At 35.5% G+C, this 22,988-nt stretch overlaps 2 protein-coding genes across 2 annotated transcripts; both read right to left on the reverse strand.

Annotated features, from left to right (window-relative positions):
• Window positions 1-1,056: 1,056 nt before the first annotated feature.
• On the reverse strand, window positions 1,057-3,779 carry LOC130051158 (uncharacterized). The gene is made up of 3 exons (XM_056152524.1): window positions 3,597-3,779; window positions 2,836-3,015; window positions 1,057-1,510 (listed from the first exon to the last, which is right to left on the reverse strand). The coding sequence occupies exons 1-3, from the start codon at window positions 3,682-3,684 to the stop codon at window positions 1,251-1,253; spliced, it is 528 nt and encodes a 175-aa protein (XP_056008499.1). The 5' UTR covers window positions 3,685-3,779; the 3' UTR covers window positions 1,057-1,250.
• A 7,551-nt stretch (window positions 3,780-11,330) lies between these two features.
• LOC125664291 (uncharacterized) lies at window positions 11,331-22,178 on the reverse strand. Its single transcript, XM_048896979.2, has 4 exons — window positions 21,724-22,178; window positions 20,840-20,930; window positions 19,566-19,745; window positions 11,331-14,588 (listed from the first exon to the last, which is right to left on the reverse strand). Exons 1-4 carry the CDS (start codon window positions 22,087-22,089, stop codon window positions 14,347-14,349), a joined length of 879 nt encoding a protein of 292 aa, XP_048752936.2. The 5' UTR covers window positions 22,090-22,178; the 3' UTR covers window positions 11,331-14,346.
• Between the last annotated feature and the right edge of the window lie 810 nt (window positions 22,179-22,988).

A 22,988-nucleotide genomic window follows, 5' to 3' on the forward strand; every position in this document is an offset into this window, starting at 1 on the left:
CAAGCACAATACATGTAACTTGTTTCATGAGGATGGGGTTAATTTATCTCAGTGTGGAAATGACTTGTTTTTGAATAACCTACAAGGAGCAATTGAGTATTTTACGAAGGATCAGAGTAATGCATACCCAGCTCAATAATGAGCAGGCCCTGGCCGCGGTGACCATTTGCGTTGTGGTACTGCCGCCGTCACCATTGGTTCTTGGCACCCCATTAGTGGCGGTTGCAGTTCCATAACTGCTGGTGGTATTGCATATGCTGGTACACAAGCAGTTATGGACCTTGCAAATGGCGTATTTCGTCGCACCTCAACGCAATTGGATGAGTGCGACACATTCTTAAGCTCATTACATTGTTTTGATATTGAACTGTTGATTTGGAATTTGTACTTTGAACTTTGAACTTTGACTATTCAGCATTGAATGATACTTGACTATTGGGCATTGAACTGTATTTACTATTGATTGTTTATTGTTTTAGTGACGATCATGCACTTGTGACATACCCAGTGCATGATCCGCCCAATTTGGGCCGTCACATATTTTGTATTGATTGATTGATTGTTATTGAGGGGCAGCCCTGTGGTAACCCCTGCAAGTATTCACCGTGGCCAGAAGGGCTATAATAAACTAGTATAAACACATAAATTGTGTATATATTTAGAGAATCTGACATAATAGAGGTGGGATCAGGTGTTTAGGAGGAATAAACATACCCTGTCGACCAATCACACCCGTCATGAGCCCTATATCTTAATAAAGTAAACGGAGTAATTCGTAGTCATAATCAGTGTGCCAAAACGCTTGATAATTGGTATGAAACACGTCAGACAGCATTTGACTCAATAACAGGTTGTATTGGCACAATTGATCGTTATAGCGACCATATAACGTCTTACGTTTGACGCGACCATGACACGAGCGGGGCTCGAACTCACAACCTTCCAGTTCTACCACTGAACTTCCGCAAACGCTAAATCACTGCAGAAACTTTCAGATTTGCGAGAGTGAAAACAATGAAAGCCAAGTATTGATTTGAAATAACTTTATTTGTCTAACAGAAACTCTCAGATTTGAGTGAAAAGTTAAAGACATATGTTGGTTTGTACAAACTATGTAATTGGTGTCAACGTTTGATGAAAATATTCATAATATTGTGAGAAATCGTTGTCAAAATATTAGAGTTGGTGACTAGAGTCCTGCATTCAAATGGGGGCACTTTTCCACCCTTAATGTGTTAATTCTCTTTTCTTCAAACAGTAATTACGAATGACTCTATTTCACACAGAAATCCAAGTTTCTGTGAGCAGTCAGGGAGAATGTTAACTTCAGGCCTCAACTGAAGCAATGCCAAACACCCATTGTTTGGTTTCCAGGTGACACTAGCATATTCTTTTAAATCCTTAAGCTTCTGAACACAGAAAGGACCCCGTGACGTGACTAATGTTTCTGTAGAAGTCGTGGACACCCCGTCAATCCATACAAAGAGAGGAAATCCAACAGCGGCTGGCACTGGAAACAAAATTGAAATAGATATGCCAAATGATTAAGGAAGTTAGCTCCTGGGCCTTTGAGAACAACTGTGCAGGATGCTACAACTAAGTATTTACTGGTTCAATACTGATCCCATTGGTGTAAATATAATACACATCAATTACTAAACCCTATTCAGTTGGGGGAAAAAATCTGTCAATTCAAATTTTGAAAGGGTTTTGTCGGGACTATTTTTTGAGACGGAAGGACTAATTAATCAAACAGTTCTATTTCATGCAACATTTCTTCCAGTTTTATATTCATATACGCGTTTTTCAGTTTCATAATTTATGATACAAGTACTTGAGACTTGGAACTAGTTCAAATGTTGTAATTTATTAACTTGGTTAATATATTTTTCCAACCAAAACATCGATTCTTAAAAAAGGATTTAAATCACTAAATCGAAATTTTGTGTAAAAGTTCAGTATTTTCATCGATAATTTAACAATTTGGTATCCAACCCCCACCTTTGTTAGTTACATTTTAAATTTTAAGACAATACCTTGAAAATAATGTGAAATTTTAGGAACTGACATTTATCCTAATGTGTCATTTTAAACTCTCAAATTTTATATCATGAATTTTTTCGTATATCAAAGATCATTATTCATTTCTATTACTGGTATTAAAATTTTAATCTGTAGTGTTAGAAGACATTATTATGTATCTTTGTTATGTAATGATTGTTTTGTTTTGCTTCTGTTTTGTGGACACCAAGAAACAAATCAAGTTTATTTGAATAAATTTTAAGCGTAAAACGGTCATGTTTAGAACACTGTTCAATGTAACACGATAACAAACATTGCTACCCCAGTTTTTCTTTTTAATTTCCTAATTCTCCTTTAATGCATATATCAAAAATACACTTCCCAAAAAATGACATTATTCCAAATCTAAGGTGTGAACCTCTTTAAAAAGATTCGTCGCGGTGTAAACCATGTTGCATTCAAGAACAAAATTTACATTATGAAAGAAGATACAACTCATTCTGATGCAACTAGCATGTCAACCAGAGTTGTCTCAAAATTCCGAGGACAAATGGCGTTTCTCAGTTATCTAACGTCAAAATCTTACATTATGAAGAACAAAAGAATTTATAATTAAAAGATGTAAACCGTTTAAATACATTAAATAGGAAAAACATGAAGCCGGGCAATGTAAAAATAAGGGAATAAAGATTATTCAAAAACATTGTTCATTTATTACTACAGGAATTCAGTTAATTTTGAGACCTCTTATGCGCTATAACCTGGTTTGGGTCAATTCACGGTTTATAATCCGCGAAATAACAAACTACATACGGAGTATGTCCGCCATCACAGCTTGAATTTTCTCAGAAGAATCTGCCAGAAACAATTTGCCATGTGTGAATGTCGAGCTGCAGTGTCTACTTGCTTCAGCGTGGCTTTTACTTTCATTGAGAAATCTGTAACAACCGTTTATTTTTTCCAGGAAGGTAAAACCGCTATTTTTCTCACATTCTAGAAACAAAGAAAAGCAGTTAATTAGTTCATATTTCTGAAAAATGATTCATACGACAGATTCAGTTGGGTACTTGTAAACCGCGAAACGAAATCCAAAGCGAAACGAAACGATACCAAAAACCAAAAGAGACAAAGCCAGCTTTACGTTTTACTGGTAGGTATTTCATCGTTTTGAAAAATGGGTGCTCGGAGTAATGAAGGTGAATGAAATTCTGTCATTGTATTTTGAGTTGATCGCAAAGGGTAGTGTGTTCTCTCTCTCTCTCTCTCTCTCTCTCTCTCTCTCTCTCTCTCTCTCTCTCTCTCTCTCTTTTAGGTTTCGCAGTTTACAGGTGCCCCTTTGAGTTAAATATACAGTGAAAGTTTCTGTAGGAAGTAACTCTCTTTCATCCCCACCTCGGGGTATTTAATGTAAATTTTGATATAACAAAACCGGAAATTTCATCATTTTTTCTTAAAATGAAAGTAATCAATAGTCTGTGAATAAAAACAATTTTGTTGTTTCTATCGTAGGAGTTTTCTTTTTCATCTAGAAAATTATACTAAAATCAAAATCTATTGCTCTATCCAGTTTATACCGGCACGATTGCATTCCTGTATGTTTTGGGTGGAGTAGTTTGCAATCCTCCATGAGCCATCTTGCTGACATTTGTACGTGGCTACCATAAGCTGTATATTATAGACACAGACGTAATGAATGTGGTCACCCACCGCTCGTGTGCCGTGCGAAAACTTCCAGGACCGAGAAACATTTATTTCCACTTTACATTCTGTAAAAACGATTTTCAATATGGTCCACAAATATAGCATGGTTGCGATGAAATCCGTAGTACATCATTGTGTTGTCTTGTGACGTTATACGACAGTATGACTTACCTGTTGTGCTGCATACAACAGAATTGTCAAACAAAATTTCACATCTCTCAGTCTCTCCACATATCGTATCATTACAGGGATGAACATTTACCTGTGAAAGAGAAAAAACGCTTCTGTTGAGACATGCCATGCCATCCAATAAGTTTACAAAGACTTCAACAGTTTAAAGTCAGCATTTCACTACTTCTACGGTCGTTATAACGATCTAGTTTGCCAACACAACCTGTCATTGGGTCAAATGCTGTCTGAAGTATTACATACCAATTCATAACACGATGAATTTAAATACGTATTACTCCATTTACTCGATCAAGATATGGGGCCCAGGGCGTGTGTGACCGGTCGACAGGGGATGCTTACTCTTCTTTGGCACCTGTTAGCCCTACTCTTAATTTTGTATTCTTTATAGAATATATATTTGAGATTAATCACTTTTCGTTATATTCACTTCTTCGCATAGTATTCACTAGTTCATATAATCATTGTATTTGTTTATTGTTTTGGAGTTTATATTTTCATTATATTAACTCAATATTTTTAAAGTTGTTCTGATATATAGGATTTTATAACTGTTCATCATTCGGTGTACAGAAAGCAGATTTGGGGAGGTAGTTTTCAGTCTTGCTTTAGTTGTTGAATTTTAAATATGTTAAACAAGAATAAATTAATTATGCAACCTGACATTTACAAAGTTCAGTGCCGTTAAGTTCGCTCAAATGTCTTTTCCAACTACTGCTATGGACAAATGTCAAAAATACAAATTTCATTAGCAATACTTGCAGAGTTATTTATATTTGATAAACTATAAGCATTTATTTCAAATGTTTATCTTTAATACCCATGTATCTTTAACATATACATGAGTAATGTACATATTATTGAATATCACAACAATTAAATATTTAGATTTTCTGTTAAGTTCGATAAATTTCTAAAATTCTTCAAATTAACAAGCTCAGCTGTAATGATTCCATATTGATTTATAGCTTGATGACATGGTACTGTTTACATCAGGTGCTGGCAAGGGGATCTACTGGCCAACAGATCGAGCACACACTGCAATTTTTCAGAGTATATATTCTTCAATTACTAATAAAAGCTGTATATAAATACTGCTGTTACATTATGAATACATGGTGTGCAGTTTCAAAATGCCTTATCCTATACTTTTTCGAAAGGCGAAGATAACGAACAGAAATCAATCTCATAACTCCAATAAGCAATACAAAATAGAGGGTTGGGCAAACATGGACCCCTGGATATACCAGACATGGGATCAGGTGTCTAGGAGGAGTAAGCATTTCCTGTCTTTTGTAATCAATTGTATTTTGATGCGGAACCAAGATCGGTTGTGAAAGCAATCAAAACAGGTGTGGGTTACCTGTGCGATATTACGTCGTTTCTTCATTTTATCATTATGCATTTTTAATGAAAACGAAACACGTTTAGTATCAAAAAGGAACATAACTTGTGAATTCTAACCCCCTAAAGAGAATATCTTTCCATTTAATCCCCCTTAAGAAAATAACTTGCCATTTTGTACATGTCAGTCTTCTCGAGGTAATGAAACTTGCTTCCTGGTGTTAGGGGGTAATCGGCATAAGCTTTTCTGTAATGAAGCACACAGTAGCCTGCGTCTGGTAGGTAGTTTATTGATAGACATGCGCGCCTCACCAGGCATTCTCTCACACATGAAATGGACCGCTCTTCTTAAGCTTGCGCAACTCATTACCGTGGAAATACCCCTGGTTGAAAATGTCTCGTGAAACACAGTTCTTTTGTACATGCTGTTGTGGACAGCCAAGACGTGTCATAAACACCAGGAACGTAACTGTAGAAAGTAAACAAGCAGTGAATCAGCATCATTTAACATCTATATTCAAATGGCACAATTCTGTACTGTCTGAAAACAAATATAGACACGGAAGTGCAATATATTCTAACAATATTCTGACATGAGCAGAACTATTACAATTTGCTATGAAAATATTACGTAACTTGCATTATTTCAGACAAAATATGAAGAAAAAAATATGGGGTACAACTTAATGCATATTGATAAATGACATTCATACCGATTGTTAAGCCGTTCTTGGCACACTGATTTTGACTGCGGATAACTCCGTTTACCTGATCAGGATATAGGGCTGACGGCGGTTGTGACCGGTCAACAGGGGATGCTTACTCCTCCTAGGCACCTGATCCCACCTCTGGTGTGTCCAGGGGTACGTGTTCGCCCAACTATCTATTTTGTATTGTTTATAGGAGTTATGAGATTGATCACTGTTCGTTATCTTCACCTTGCATTCAAAGGATATAGTGACGTTATGTTTAATATTGAACTTATAATTTTTATTTTAGTAAAGGAGGACAAAGTCTAAACAGTTTCCGTACATATATGAATGCTAAGCACGTGCATTTACCGTTACTAATGTGCAATTGATATAATTTAATACTTTTTCAATGCAGTTGTTGAATGTCGTAGTCCGCCCTACCCCGAACAACAAACAGTAATTTGAATTATTGGTGCTATATTTATTTCTATAGATGAACATTTTGACACTTTTTAATTGTCCAGTGCGCACTTATTGCTCTATACACGACAGTGTATAACATGTAACCACTCGTGATTCTCACTACATTTTCACTTATTACTCTATACACGACAGTGTATAACATGTAACCACTCGTGATTCTCACTACATTTTCACTTATTACTCTATACACGACAGTGTATAACATGTAACCACTCGTGATTCTCACTACATTTTCACTTTTCAAGTATTATATTGTATCTAAAACTGATCAATGTCGGCTTATTCGCAATTCCTGCAAAACTGATACTTGTGATTTCGTGAGATAATTTCATATGTCACAAAATATTAACGTTACCATTTAACAAACACATGCTCAAATTTCTGAGAATGAGCACAGTTGATATGAAATTCAAATGTCGCAAAATATTAACCTACCATTTAACAAAAACATGCTCAAATTTCTGAGAATGAGCACAGTTATATAGTGTTAAAAGAAAACAAATGAGAATAAATTGAAAATATACTCACCAAAAACAAACTTGAGTTTTACTGATTTTAGTTTAAACTTCCACATGATGACGAAGCTACCCAGACTATTCCCTCGTTTGGGTATAACCCTTACAAGTGTATTCCAAAACTACGAGACAGCTGTCATTATTCCTTATCGTTTACATTAGGTCGTTTACATTAGATTGTTTAAAGCCTCTACAAAGTAATAAATATCAAGAGAATGCTATCTTCTCGGAAATGCCGATCCTTTCATTTGAAATCACATTTGTATATGGTTTTTACACCGAGAAAATATTATTAATTAACACATTTTCTTCAAAATATTTATATCCATATGGTAATGAAAGGGGCTTACGCATGGTTTTGTTTTTCTAATATTTTTCGTGTTAACGAGGTTAGCATTTTTTTGTTGGGAAGTGTATTTTTGCTCTCTAAATTAGAGGTGAATTGGGAAATTAAAAAGAAACTGGAGTCATATTGCTTGTTATTGAGCTGCAGTGTTTTAAACATGACCTTTAGCACTTAAAATTTACTCAATATTTATTCGTTTGTATGTGATTTGTCTGTTGGTGTCAACAAAACATAAGCAACACAAATCAATCGTTACATAGAATAGATACATAATCAGGTTTTCTAACAATTCAGATGCATAAAGAAAGTTTGATACTGGTCATGGAAATAGATGATGACCTTTTTGCACTTGACATACGGAAAAATTCGTGATATCGAATTTGAGGTTTAAAGGACATATTACGAGTAATGTCAATTTCTAAAAATTTTCATAATTTTTCTGGTCTTATAATTTAAAAATGGAACTTTGAAAAGTGGGTGTTGAAGATCAAAATCCTAAATCATTGGTCAGAATATAGAGTTTTATACAAAATTTCGAATAAATTTGAAAATTTTTAAGAACCAGTGTTCTTTTTGGATTTTTGAATTCGAAGGACCGCCCCATTTAGTCGCCTCTTACAACAAGCAAGGGTGCACTGAGGACCTATTTTAACCCGGATCCCCAAGGGACCGTTGTTCTTTTTGGAAAAATATATCAACCAACCTAATGCATTATAACATTTGAACTAGTTCCAAGTTTTAACTACTCGTATCATGAATTATATAAATGAAAAACACGTATAGGGATATAAAAATAGAAGATATATTGGATGAAACAAAAATTACAAAATCATGCAGATTGAGAACTTTTTTAATAATCAATCTTTCCGCACAAAATATATGCCCTTCCAAATCTTTTCAAAATTTGAATTCACACAAAATTGTTCAACTGGATAGGGTTCAGTAACAGATGTGTAATGTGATTGCATTAATGGGATCAGTATTGAACCAGTAAATACTTACTTTTATAGAATCCTGTACAGCTGTGTTCAAAAGCCTAGGAGCTAACTTAACTTATACATTATTATAGACCAGCCTTGCAAAACGTTAAAACAATGGCATTGTACCTGTAAGCTGACCTTGTTCTGGGGTGGAAATAAAGACATAACCATATGTCAATCGGATCACGCGCTCATTCTTTTCCATAACCGATAGGAAGACGCGGACGTGGATTGGCGCAATAATTGCATCAAATTGATGCGTTTCTTCGCCGGAAGCGCTCCTGTGGATGACGTTAAATGTCTAGAACCGAATCCTTGTATGATGAGTTATCTATATTTTCAGCACAGATTCAGTTTTGGTATCACTAACGTTTTAAATTCACTCTAATACATAAACATAAAAGCGGAAATTGATAGTGACAGAATACCTTAAATATGTATGATATCTTAGATGTATCTGAAAAATCGGGTTTCATATTGTAATGTACGCCTGTGACGTCATAATTACCTGTACACATGACAACAGACTCTGATGGCGTCGATCCACATACGAGGTTCATTTGCGGTTACGGAAATAGCCGAGTACTTACGATTGAACAATATGTTTACCTACATTATACCAAATGCAGATAATTTGTGGAATATTGTTTTATGGTTAATAAGGCAGCTTTTATTTGAAAACTCATAAAAAACTGTGTACATGTCTTCGATAATTTTACTTACAACCCGTAGTACGATTCAGGAAGATGAATCGTAAGAGAAAATTCCCCCCGGATTTAAATTACTTGACTTTATTCTATGGATCTCCTGGGGAACAGAGGGCCGCAACCACATTCTTACAACGTACACGGTTTTGTGCGATCCTCTTCAGTTCAGCCCATGTCATTCCAAAATCCTTCACTTCTTCGTTTAAGTTTCTGCGCAAGGTCCGTCTGGGTCTTCATTTTTTTTCCTTTTACTCTGCGGATTCCATTCAAGGGCTTGTCTGGTGACGTTTGACGAGCACTTTCGAAGAGTGTGGTCAATCCAGCTCTACTTCCGTTTTCCAATTTCCAGGCCTATCGTAACTTTCTTGGTCTTACTCCAAAGTTAAACGGAATTGTAACTCTTGCTTCTTTCCAATTGGGTATAAAAACTGCTGCTCTAATTGAACAATTTATGATATAAGTGCAAACATCTGCAATGACATTTATTCTTGCACAAATCGGTACTTCTGCAGCTGGCGACGTCTCTTGGTCAGTGAAAAATTCTCGAATGAGACGTGCACTCGCATACAACGTCGGAATATTTTACAATCTTGAGTGTAAAGTCTAATAAATTACAACTTTAAGTATGCTTTCAGTAGCAGCAGTATATAAATACTACAATAGTTCCTGTATACTTACATGTGTTTTATGAGTTTAATAGATAATAGATAATACATTCCTGTATACTTACAGTTAATTCATGAGTGTAATACATACAACATTTATAGTTGTGATCTGGACCTTAACTCCAAGGTTTGTATGGCTGTTGATCCTGTGATTCAGTGATCCATGACCCCCAATGTTTACTGATGGGTGATGATCACCTTATAGCTTCCATGTATATAATCATAAGTTAAGAATAACCGATCAGAGCTACATGTAGGTTAAGTATATATAGGATCCTTACTCCTCCTAGGCACCCGATCCCACATCTGATGTGCCCAGGGGTCCATGTTTACCCAGCTCTCTACTTTATATTCCTTGTGGGAGTTATGAGATTGATCGCTGTTCCTTATTTTCACCTTTCATGTAAGGCTTATTGATATTATCATTTTTATTGATGATTCCTTTCATGACAACAGAGTGGCGTTTACCATTTCCTGTCAATAAGAATGCTGTGTTATTTCAGTGTATATTATTTCTTTAATTCAACATGAAAGGGACATTTTACATAAAACATATCGAATCAAATTGGCACGAGAAGACGTTAATGAAAAGGTGAAGATAACGAACAGTGATAATTCTCTTAACTCCTATAAGGAATTAATATAAAATAGAGAGTTAGACAAACACGGACCCTGGACACACCAGAAATGGAATCAGGCGCGAGGAGGAGTAAGCATCCCCTGTCGACTTGTCACACCCTCCGTGAGCCCTATATAATAATAATACCATATTTATATAGCACCCTTTTCATACACTATCTACGCTCAAAGGTGCTTTGCTTTGCTTTGCGTTCATGCAGAGGCCCTGAATAGGTTATTTAACACAAATGTTAATAACAAAAGTATATAAACCTTATTTGTCATTGAAATTGTAAATCACTATTTTACAAAAAGAATTCCGACAACAAAATGACAGCAAACATTGCTTTAACAAAAGAAATTATAGAGGAAAACTCAAGTGAGACCAGAGGTATTTTGAGAACAAAAAATGCCGCATGTTTCCTTGTCTCCCATTTATCTTTTTACGAAGACGGTCACCAGTGATGGTATCCTTGTGAATACGAAGACGGAGGGAAGTCCGGGTTCGATTATTTACCCCATCGCCACATCAATATTGAATCCTTAACATAGGTAGTGACTGTTCTCCGCCAAGTGCCAGACATCTAGAATACGAAAGTTACGCAGGAAGTGTTATGTCTGGTGACGTAAGACCATATGTGTGTGTAGATCGAGCCCGACCTACATTACAGTAGGTAATGAGTGCTCTTCGCCAAGTGCCGGGCATACAAGATACGTGTCTTTCAGAACATAAAAAACGTCGGTCCTGTGTAGCGGAAGGCGTTAGAACCCTCACTGCTACAGTCATGAACGTCATACATAGGTAAAATGACCTCAGCTAAATCTGGAACATTTTTCGGGTGGAACAAAAAACAACATATAAACAAAATACAAAACAAATGCATATAGCTGCACATTGCTTATCATACTGGTTTTGTGGTCGTCACTTTAAAGTAGTGATACCTAGCTATAAGTAAAGGCGATAGTCCTATTTCCTGGATGTCGAGACAGAAAAGAATATGAAAAATCAGATTCGCCATATTGATCAACAACTTATAATTCCAATGTCATCTATTACAATTGTTTTGATTGGACGAAAATAAAGCTGAACAAAAGTTTACACATCAATAAATCGCGATGTATTCATACACACCTGAAAACAAATAACATAGTGCGGGGAAACTATTCAAATTTTTGGAATTGTTAGTAAAGTGAATGAATTGGAATTATAAGAATCAAACGTTCTTTTTGAAGAATTTATCGATGTGTAAACTCCGGACATTTTACTCACAAACTTAACATAAAAGTGCTTTGCACTTTTATTCAGTTTGTGAGCAAAATGTCCGGAGTTTACAGATCGATAAATTCTTCAAAAAGAACGTTTAATCTTATAATATAATTGTCAGTAATATTTCTATAAAAAAAAGATTTTATTCTTTTTGTTAACATGTAAAACTTATACGGTACCAATTTTGATGCACCAAATGCGCATTTCGACAAATAATGTCTCTTCAGTGATGCTCAACCGAAATGTTTGAAATCCGAAATAACTATGAAGTTTTAGATCTAAATATAGCCAAAAACAGCGTGCCAATATAAGACATGCATTTCTTGTTTAGAGTTGATCGTGATGCAGAAGAACTTATCAATTTTACATATCTACATTCACAATTTACAATGTACACGAGTCTAGAAGAAAGCGACTAGAAATATCCATATTTGAATGCTATTTATACATTTTAGAAACACCTCACGATAATTACAATATGACTATAATATCACTAAACATATATTGCTAACTGGAATACATTAATATCATTGTTCTTCATGTTTCGTTCTATAGTTCTATAGATCACCTGAGCTATTGAAATTGGTCTTCGTACATCGTTGTGTGTGAACAATTTCTTCTTAAAAACTATTTGATTAATTCTTTTCAAATTTAGCTCAAAACCTCTTTGGTGTAAGAAGAACCTAAATCGCATTTCAGTGACCATAGGGGCACAGCAATATTAGACTGATTTTCAATAATCTTCAGTTTTGCAAAGGGAAAACTGAAAGCATAATTATGCAGAGCCGGAAGTGTTCTATTGAAATTGTAAATTGCATGACTCTCGGGGTTCAGTCTTTATGGCAACACCAAAATAGACATATAGTAGTTTTGTTTGTTATCTTAAAAACCCTTCTTTTTTCTGTTGACACTAATGAAAAAACTGACAACATATTCGGGAAGATAAGGGAGACTACTGCCAAAATGGTAAATATCTTGGCTCTCAGGACGGGAATTCAGACTGCAGTGGGGCCAAATTTGTCATAGAATATCAATTACTTAATATTTAAAAAAAAAACTTCTTTACTGTTGCTGAATTTGAATGTAAACTGAATGCATATTTAGAAAGACTATAAAAGTTGTCCTGCCAACATTTGAGATTTAATGATTCCCAGAGCAGAAATCTGGGTCTCTTTGAGGGGCCAAAATGCTAATATTGCTAATATCTATGATTCATGTTTTAAAAAATTAAATTTCTTCGTTAACGAAAAAGTTAACTTATTTGTCAATAGCCCGCCTCTATTCAAAAACTGATCATACGCAGAACATGCTCTTGCGTATCGAATTTCATACGGAGCAATCAGTAGTCAAAAGAAATACAGTCTAGTGGTAGCATCTATTTGTAAACGAGATCATTATAACGACCATAAAATTTCCGAAACTTCATTCTAACCTACTCAGCTAAGCAATTGAATTTAAATGAGACAAATATCGCTGATATTTATATTTTTATTCATGTTTTAAAAGGAAGTCAGTCATTGTGAAGATGTATTATTCCTCCTTAAACCCAACTTGTCCAGTATCTCTCTATAGTCATGCGTCATGTAACCTTTTGAGAAACTTATCATTATCTAAGAGTTTGATCCCCTACTAAAGTCCCACCCCCTCCCCCTCCTGAATTTGAATAAACTTAAATGTGAACTACATGATGATGCTTGCATTGTAAATAATATCACTATTTATGACCCGGCTACTCCCGAGAAGATTTTTAAAGGGTTTTCCCCCTAGATATTCCAATGTATTGAATACGTTCAATGTAACCCTTTTGTGACTCCACCCTTCCCTTGGATGCGTTAATTTAACAAGTTTGAATCTGCACTACGTGAGGATGCCTGCCTATTAACATAACTAATTATAGCTAAGCTGTTCACACGAAGAGTTTTAAAGACTTAATTCTATGTAAAACTTTGATCCTTACTGTGGATTCATAAAACCTCAGGAACCACAAATTTAACTTGCACTATCTGAAAAATATTAACATGATTAATCATAGCTTAGTTGTTCATAAGGATGATTTTACAGATTTTTAGAATTATATCCCCATGACCACACACACTTCCATCCCCAATTGTGGACTCATCTAACCTCCACGACCCACAAATGAACAAACTTAACTTTATCTGGGGGTGCTTGTTAATTAATGTGACTAATTATGGTCCTGTTGCTCATACAAAATAATTTTCAAAGTTTCTCTCTAATATTAAACTTTGAACCATATTGCAGTCTTAACCTGCCCACCGCGGTCATAATTAAAGAAACCTCAAGTTAACTAAAATCTACACTACCCGCGAATGCTTGCGTATGAATATAATTCATTTAAAATCAAAATATTTTTCCTGTGTATCACCAAGTAGAACAGATCAACTATTGTGCCCGGGCCCCGGGTTAACTCAGCTATTGTGCCCGGGCCCCGGGTTAACTCAGCTATTGTGCCCGGGCCCCGGGGGTAACTCAGCTATTGTGTCCGGGCCCCGGGGGTAACTCAGCTATTGTGCCCGGGCCCTGGGGTAACTCAGCAATTGTGCCCTGGCCCTGGGTTAACTCAGCTATTGTGCTCGGGCCTCGGGGGTAACTCAGCTATTGTGCCCGGGCCCCGTGGGTACCTCAGTTATTTTCTGACCAGTTGTTCAATGGTACTCACAAGGTTCAGGGATCTCTTAATTTTTGTTACAACGATGTCATGAACATTTAATCAATCCAAAATGTTAAAACGCATATCAGATTGAAATCTTATGAATGAGTGATTCTTTCATTAGTCCTCGGTAAAAAAAAAATCCCTCAATTCAACTCGCAAATAAAATGATGTTCCCCGGTACATGTGTTGTTAATATGTATACTTAAAACACTAAAAACACTAAACATCAAACATCCATCCGACTGATAATCAACGTTAACATATTCCGCAAGTTTTTGGAATTCTTCAACTGGACGGGGACCTTGTGAGGTGACCATTTCTCCAGTAGATTTGTTAAACGTCCCGTCTATCCAGACAAGGATGTTGCTTAATTGGTAAAGCTTAGCTGGAATAAAAATTGCGGAAAACATTAAAAGATCATCTACGAAAGGTTAAGATAACGAACAGTGATCAATATCATAACTCCTACAAGCAATACAAATAGATTTGGGCAAACACGGACCTCTGAACACACCAGAGGTGGGATGAGGTGCCTAGGAGGAGTAAGCATTCCAAGTCGACCGGTCACACGAGCCGTGAGTCCAATATCTTGATCAGGTAAACGGAGTTATCCGTAGTGAAAATCGGTGTTAAGATATCAGTTTATAATGAAAGAGATGCAAATTGTTGTCGAGTAACATTCACTTCCATTATATACAGATAATACATGGAGCGGATTTGACCAAGAGTTAATTTTCGAGATTCGAATATATACAACCTATTTTATCATTCTAAAATTTCCATATGACAAAATAATATGATATTCTTATGTAAGATAATATTCTCAACGAATGTCGCGCCAATTCATGTAATTTGACACTTTTTTCACCTAAATCGTTATATTCAGTATTTGTTTTGGGTTTTTTTTCTTTCAAACATGATGAGCGACTTTGTGGTAAAGAGGACATTGATTTTCGTCAACTTCCCATATTAATGTAGCAATATTCCATTATCACATGCATATAGTGTTCATATCTCTCAACTAATTCGATACGCAAGAGCTTGTTCTGCGTATGGTCAGTTTCTAAATCGAAGCAGGCTACTGACAAACAAGTTGATGGTACAGAGGTTCCAACAATCTCGTTTAAAGTCAGCATTTTGCAAATTCTATGGTCGTTATAACGATCTAGTTTGCCAATACAACCTATCATTGGATGAAATGCTATTTGACGTGTTTCATACCGATTGTTAGGCCGTTCTTGGCACACTGATTTTGACTACGGATGACTCCGTTTACGAGATCAAGATAGGGTGTTGCTAAAATGCGGAACAGAAAACAAAACGGAAGACAGGACAGAACGGAAAGCATTGTATGCAATAATGTAATGAGGAGGTCAGCAGTTTGCAAAATAAAAGGTTTATCATGAAGAAGGGAAGCAGAAATTACAGAGAGAGCGGGAAATCAGCCACAGAATTCACCGTTTTATATACTTCATACTAATGCATATGTATCTTAAAGTTATTAACTTACCATGAAAAATATCAATAAAGAAAGAAAATAATCATACTGAAAAAGACTTCAAATTTCAAATTTTCCATCCAATGAATACCCCCCCCCCCCAAAAACCACATTGTAAAAGATTAGAATAATAATTCAACAATTTCCCCCAAACATAGCCTTCTTAAATCGCACTTGCTTTAATTCGTAATTCACTTCTACACCTGATATAATACATTTATGTATCACATCAATTTTTTTAAAGCAAACGAGCCCGGTGTGTAGAAAAGGTTTTTCTCATTTGGGATGAATTACAAAAGAAATACAGGGGAAAAAAGATTGAAACAGAACCAATGAAAACTAAGGTGAAGTTTACGATCCATAGTATGAGGAATTAACAAAAATGAAATAGCTAAAAAGGCTAACAGACAATTTATGCTTGAATAGAATAAAAAGGTCACCTCATTATTAATCTAGCTATCTAGACACAATTATTTAGTTTAGAAATAAACTGTTATAAGTCTTCCTTATTTAGGATTGGAGTGCTGCGGTCACAAAGTCTCAGTAGGTAAAAAATAATATATCAAACACAAGGTGTTGACTTAATAAGATCATGAATTGTCGTTGTTATATACATATCACACTCCCTGTTGTAAGTATACACATACACGGTATTATATATACATACCATACTCCCTGTTGTAAGTATACACATACACGGTATTATGTGTAAATTTACATGTAAATGTGTGTTAATGACGTTTTGCCACCGGGGAATGTCATATAAAGTAGTGTGTTCTTTGCATTCTTTACCCATAGGAGTCGCTGCTCGATTACACATCTGTCAATACCAGCACTTCATAATTCTTGTAAAACGTTTTGTAAATTCTTATACAAACGTTTAACTTGACTTAATCAATTCATGGTGCAGACTTTTAAGATAAAACTGTTTTACCACCAGTGAACAAATTCCCACAATTTTGATTTTAATGAAGTACTTTCGTCCGATATGTTGGTGTTATCTTAGCTACACTAATAATTCTAATTCTTAAATTATGTTCCGTTTTCCGTTCCGCGTTTTAGCAACACCCATCAAGATATAGGGCTCACGGCGGGTGTGACCGGTCGACAGGGGATGCTTACTCCTCCTAGGCACCTGATCCCACCTCTAGTATATCCAGGGGTCCGTGTTTGCCCAACTCTCTATCTTGTATTGCTTATAGGAGTTATGATATTAATCACTGTTCGTTATCTTCACCTGTCATTACTGATCACCAGGATATTACGCCAAAGAGTAGTGCATAAAATCTTCATGAAAATAAAGCATTCTTTTAAAGTGAAGATAAGGAACGATAATCAATCTCACAAATTGTATAGAATATACAAAATTAAAACACAGGAAAACACATACCCCTGGAGACACCAGAGGTGGGGTCAGATAATGTTTTACACGGGTATGATTAGCGGATGCAATGCGATTTTCATGCTTTCAATTCGTAAAATGGATTTAAAATCAGCAAGTACACACGTAGATTGCTTTTGACGGCGTCGATTTTCCTGTTAGAATCAGCAAGAAACAAATGGCTGCCTTCAAATGTAGACATGCAATATATTCTGGCTCCATCGTGGGATTTGTTTTTGTACACCAACATGTAGCACCCATTTGACAGTTCGCTGTAGGTGAAACCTCTGACTTGACATTCTAAAATTTAGCGATGCGAAGATTATTTCTACTCTTTATTTGTTTCAACAGACATAATAGTATTCCCAGTTAAAGATGATACAGCATTCAAGTATCCGATAAAAAAAAGTTTCCAAGAAGTAATTGGTATCAAATGAAAGATGATTAACATATACAGTCACTGTGATTCACCAAAAGATCTTTTTTTAAATTGACAAGACAAAACGTCCCATATTTATGTAAAACTTATACGGTACCAATTTTGATGCACCAGATACGCATTTCGACAAATAATGTCTCTTCAATGATGCTCAACGGAAATGTTTGAAATCCGAAATAACTATGAAGTTTTAGAGCTAAATATTGCCAAAAAACAGCGTGCCAAAAAAGTGGAGCCAAATTTGTCCAAGAATAAGAGCTATGCATGAGGGAGATAATCCTTAGCAATATTCCATTATCACCTGCATATGGTTTTTATATCTCTCAACTGATTCGATACGCAAGAGCTTGTTCTGCGTATGGTCAGTTTTTAAATCGAGGCAGGCTAGTGACAAGAAATTGATAGTACAGAGCTTTAAACTGTCTAGATTGGAGTCAGTATTTCGCAAATTCTACGGTCATTATAACGATCTAGTTTGCCAATACAACCTATCATGGGGTCAAATGCTGTCTGACTTTTTTGATACCGATTGTTAGGCTGTTCTTGACACACTGATTTTGACTAAGGATAATTCCGTTTGTCTGATCAAGATATAGAGCTCGCGGCGGGTGTGACCGGTCGATGGGGGATGCTTAATTTTCCTAGGCACCTGATCCCATCTCTGGTGTGTCCAGTGGTCCGTGTTTGTCTAACTCTCTATTTTGTATTGCTTATAGGAGTTATGAGATTGATCACTGTTAGTCACCTACATCTTTCATCAGAAATATCTGATATACATATAGATTAACATCAATCCCTATGAGAAAAAAATATTCCTGACATATAAAGAAAATTAAAAAAAATAATTTCCAAAAAAGGTTCATGGTGAAACGATTCCCATTACCGTGGTCATCCAAAATATGCAAAGAAAAGTACCTGGTAAATGTTTCCATACTAATTTTGAAATTACTTAATTTGCCCCACGTTTCTACAAAGAGCGCTAACTCTGGCAAAAAATCTAATTCAATGTGATTGATTGATTGATTAAATATTGTTTAACGTCCCTTTCGAGAATATTTCACTCATATATAGACGTCACCACTGTCGATGAAGAGCTGCAAAATTTAGGCCTATGCTCGGCGCTTATGGCCTTTGAGCAGGGAGGGATCTTTATCGTGCAACACCTGCTGTGACATGAGACCTCGGTTTTGCGGTCTCATCCGAAGGATCGCCCCATTTAGTCGCCTTCTACGACAAGCAAGGGGTACTGAGGACCTATTCTAACCCGGATCCCCACGGGATAATTCACTATGAATAGTTCACTATGAATAGTTCTGCGCATAATCAAGTCTCTCTCTTTGCCATTTAGTGCTAAAAATATTGACTTTTGGGGGAAATGAATGCTTTTGTGGATCGGATACCTCAGAGTTAAGATTTTCAACAACAAATATAAATGGTAAGACATACTCATGTTTTCGAAATTACGAACGAAATGTTTAGTAGAATAACGATCTAACAACATTGATATTATTTCACACATTTTCACTACCTCAAGTTTAAAAGGTTTCTGTAAATTCCTAATTATACGCGAGGAATTTATAATCGCGTAATTTTGCGAGAAGCATCACACGCGAAATGAAATTATTCGCTTTCATTTTTTGTTGCTAAAATAAATGTAAAAACTCTTGATCAACAGGGAACTTGTGAATTTTTCGTCTCGTGATTTGATGTTTACGTGTCATTTCGCGATATGAGGCATCTCCATTATTAATAGAGTTAAATCTGGTGTAACTTGCAAGAATGAATACATGAATTATGGTTTTCTTAATTACGAACTATATTCTTGTCAGTATTTTTCTTAATTACGTAATTCATCTTTGTGGGTTTTTTTCTGAATTACGTACATGTGTACTATTTTTTTATTATTATTATTATTATTGTATTTTATTTATCTATTTTTTTTTTTTTAACTTTTTTTTTTTATTTTATTTTTTGCAGCTGAAATAATTCATTTTAATGTAGTTCTGCTTACGTACTATATTTTTGTGTTTTTCTGATTACGTACCACATTTTTTATCGGAGTCGTCTGTAATTTTCCAGGTTCCATCCTGTTGACATCGATATGTAACCTGCAGGTTGGACATCACATCACAGTAATAATGGACATGTTCCCCGACTGCCAGAGTAGTGTTGGAAAATATATTCACACTTTGAATGTTCTTCTGGTTTACATGTGGTTTGCATTCTGTGGACACAGTTGAAATAGATTTGTAGTTAAAAAGAATGTGATTAATCTTCAATTTTCCCCACACATTCTGATGACAACTTTCTTGATTTTGGTACCTGTACTTTCTAAGAGAGTTCTAGTATACAGTTATTTCCGACCATCTGTCAGATTCTCCAACTTGACATTGGAACTCCTCGTATATTTCAAGTGGTTGCTTACGACTATTTTAGTTTATGATTGGATCTATCGTGTAGACGTGTAATAATGCATTGATATTACATTTATACATACGTTTTCCTATAGATTCTATAGCTATAAATTTTCTTAGAGTCATAAGGGGTTGCATTGAAAATACTGGGGGATAACTGATTTTGTTCGGTCTATGGATGAAAGGTGAAGATAACGAACAGTGATCAATCTCATAACTCCTATAAGCAATACAAAATGTGTAGAGTTGGGTAAACACGGACCTCCTGATATACCAGAGTTGCTTTCAGGTGCCTAGGACGAGTAAGCATCCCCTGTCGACCGGTCACACCTGTCGTCAGAGTTGTATCTTGATCAGGTAAGCGGAGATATCCGTAGTTAAAATCAGCGTGCCAAGAACGGCCTAACAATCGGTATGGAACACGTCAGACAGCATTTGACCCTATGATAGGCTGTATTGGCAAACACATTTTATGGTCGTTATAACGATCTAGTTTGCCAATACTTCTACAAAACAGTCTGGCAGTGTAGGCAATTATAGTACAGTTATATTCTTACTTTCCAGACTAAAATTTTCATTTCATCCTTCTATAATTTTCCAAAGGAATTGTGTAAACTATACGAGAATGCGAATCATAATAGTGTATTATTGTGAAACGAGCGTGAGTAATTGGTGTACCACGTGGTTGTTTTATATGGGAATTCTTACGGTGTTTTATCCATGCTGATGATGTTACCACATTCAAGGTGTGCTCGAACGAACTTCTTGTTAAAGCTCTTTAATTTACATAAATGCGACATTCACTACAGATATGATAATGCATAATAATATCAAACCATTACAATATCACGAAAGAAAATTTGTCAATATTTGATATATATACGTTGCGAATGAAAGCATTTACCTGGTTTGCTGCAGATCACTTTTTTGTTAGCAAGGATTTCACAGCGCTCATATTCTCCACATGTTGTGTCAGTGCAGGGAGCTGTGTATATCTGTTAAAAGGCAGAAATGTTCCATCACAGACATGTTATATGAAAGGTGAACATAACGAACAGTGATAAAATATGTTTATAAACCTGTCTCAGGTTTACTCCTGTGTCTTAACATCTTCCGTTGTTTATAAACCTGTCTCAGGTTTACTCCTGTGTCTTAACATCTTCCGTTGTTTATAAACCTGTCTCAGGTTTACTCCTGTGTCTTAACATCTTCCGTTGTTTATAAACCTGTCTCAGGTTTACTCCTGTGTCTTAACATCTTCCGTTGTTTATAAACCTGTCTCAGGTTTACTCCTGTGTCTTAACATCTTCCGTTGTAATATATAACTCCGTTCACCTGATCAAGATATTTCAACTTAAACCTTTTGATAACAATTAAATTATTTTATTTCTATGGTTATATTATTGTTATGACGAACATTAAATTTAAGACATTATATCTTTGAATGAAACTGTTGAAATCCCTCAAACATTAATTTGTTTGTCAGTTGCCTGTCTTAATTTTTAAACTAAACATACGCATCACAAACTCTTGCGTATCGAATCAGTTGAGACATAAACACTATATTCAGGTGATGTGCTGGAATATTGCTATATAAAGACGAATAGATGACAATGGAGTAGGTGAAATTAAAACGTGTGTCATAAAGTTGAGTTCTTAGTTTGCCGTTAACATCGGCGTTCATAGATTATATAAGTACGAAGTAGATGTTAAAGACTTTGTATTGTCTTTTATCTAGAATCATGAGTTCAGAGACAAACATCAATAAAAACACTGTTCACTTCTCACCAGTCCATGCATTCTTCTTCTATCCAGGTACTGGAAATCTCCATCGGTCGTCAGATTGTGACCATTTTGATATGCCTTGGCGTAGTTCAGATCACAGGTAAGGTTCTGGAAGTTGTAGTTAATTGACAGACAGCTACTTCTTAACAGACACTCCCTAACACAAGTGAAAGGGCCAACACTTTCAAGCCTACGAAGTACATTTCCGAAAAGTCGTCCAAATCGAAAGTTATTTTTCGGATAGCACATATCCGTGGAGGGATAAACTCGTCCATATGTAAGAGAGAGTATTACTACTGAAAATAACAAATCGTCATCATTTTCTTTTGAATCCTCATCGGTCAAAGTACATATTGATAATGAATGCATGTACGCAGGATTTTACTTAATAGTTGACGTTCTTAAGCGTTACACAAGGTAAACGTTATATCAATTCTATATCGCAACAGAATATACCATGACTAAGGTCTCTCATCCACCGTTCTCTCATCTGAAAGACCCTTGACTTTCACTTCTAGAAGCAAGAGTTTGGCAAAGAAACATTCACTACCCACTTTACAGATGTAAGGTTAACCAAAGAAACATTCACTACCCACTTTACAGAAGTAAGAAGATAACAAGGCTTTGAAATCTAAAAATAAGAAAATTCGGATTAACTTACGGACAGCAGTAGACACCTTCATGATGGTATACACGTCTGCAGCAGTTCTCTGAAGCTGTCCATTTATATAAACAACTTTATTCAATTTTAAAATTGTGCGACATATGCGAATATTAAAAAGAAGATTAATGTAGGGTTAATGTACAATATTACACCGTAAAATAATGTTTAACATTCATGGAAAGTTCAAGGATTTTGGAGTTTGTTTGTGGTATATCATCTGTTAAATCATTTGTTTACATACATTCATATATCAGGAAATTAACCATGAAAGAGTGTTGCATTAATACATTGATAAGAAGGGCATTATGTATGTGTCCAATAGATGGTGCTTTTTCATTAAGTTATTATTAATTCAAGCTTCGTATTTTGATGAGATAGAGAAAAGTTATCAATCTTATTTTATTGAGAATAGATGTCAACGGCAAACTAACAACTCAACTTTATGACGAATAGACTGGCATCAGCATCTCTATCGTCAACTTCCCATATTTATATAGCAATATCCCATTATTACCTACATATGGTGTTTATGTGTGTTTATTTCTCTCAAATTATTCATTACGAAAGAGTTTGCTCGGGGCATACTATAAAACCTGGCCCCAAT

The sequence above is a fragment of the Ostrea edulis genome, chromosome 1 (assembly GCF_947568905.1).
Source record: "Ostrea edulis chromosome 1, xbOstEdul1.1, whole genome shotgun sequence".
NCBI lineage: Eukaryota > Metazoa > Mollusca > Bivalvia > Ostreida > Ostreidae > Ostrea > Ostrea edulis.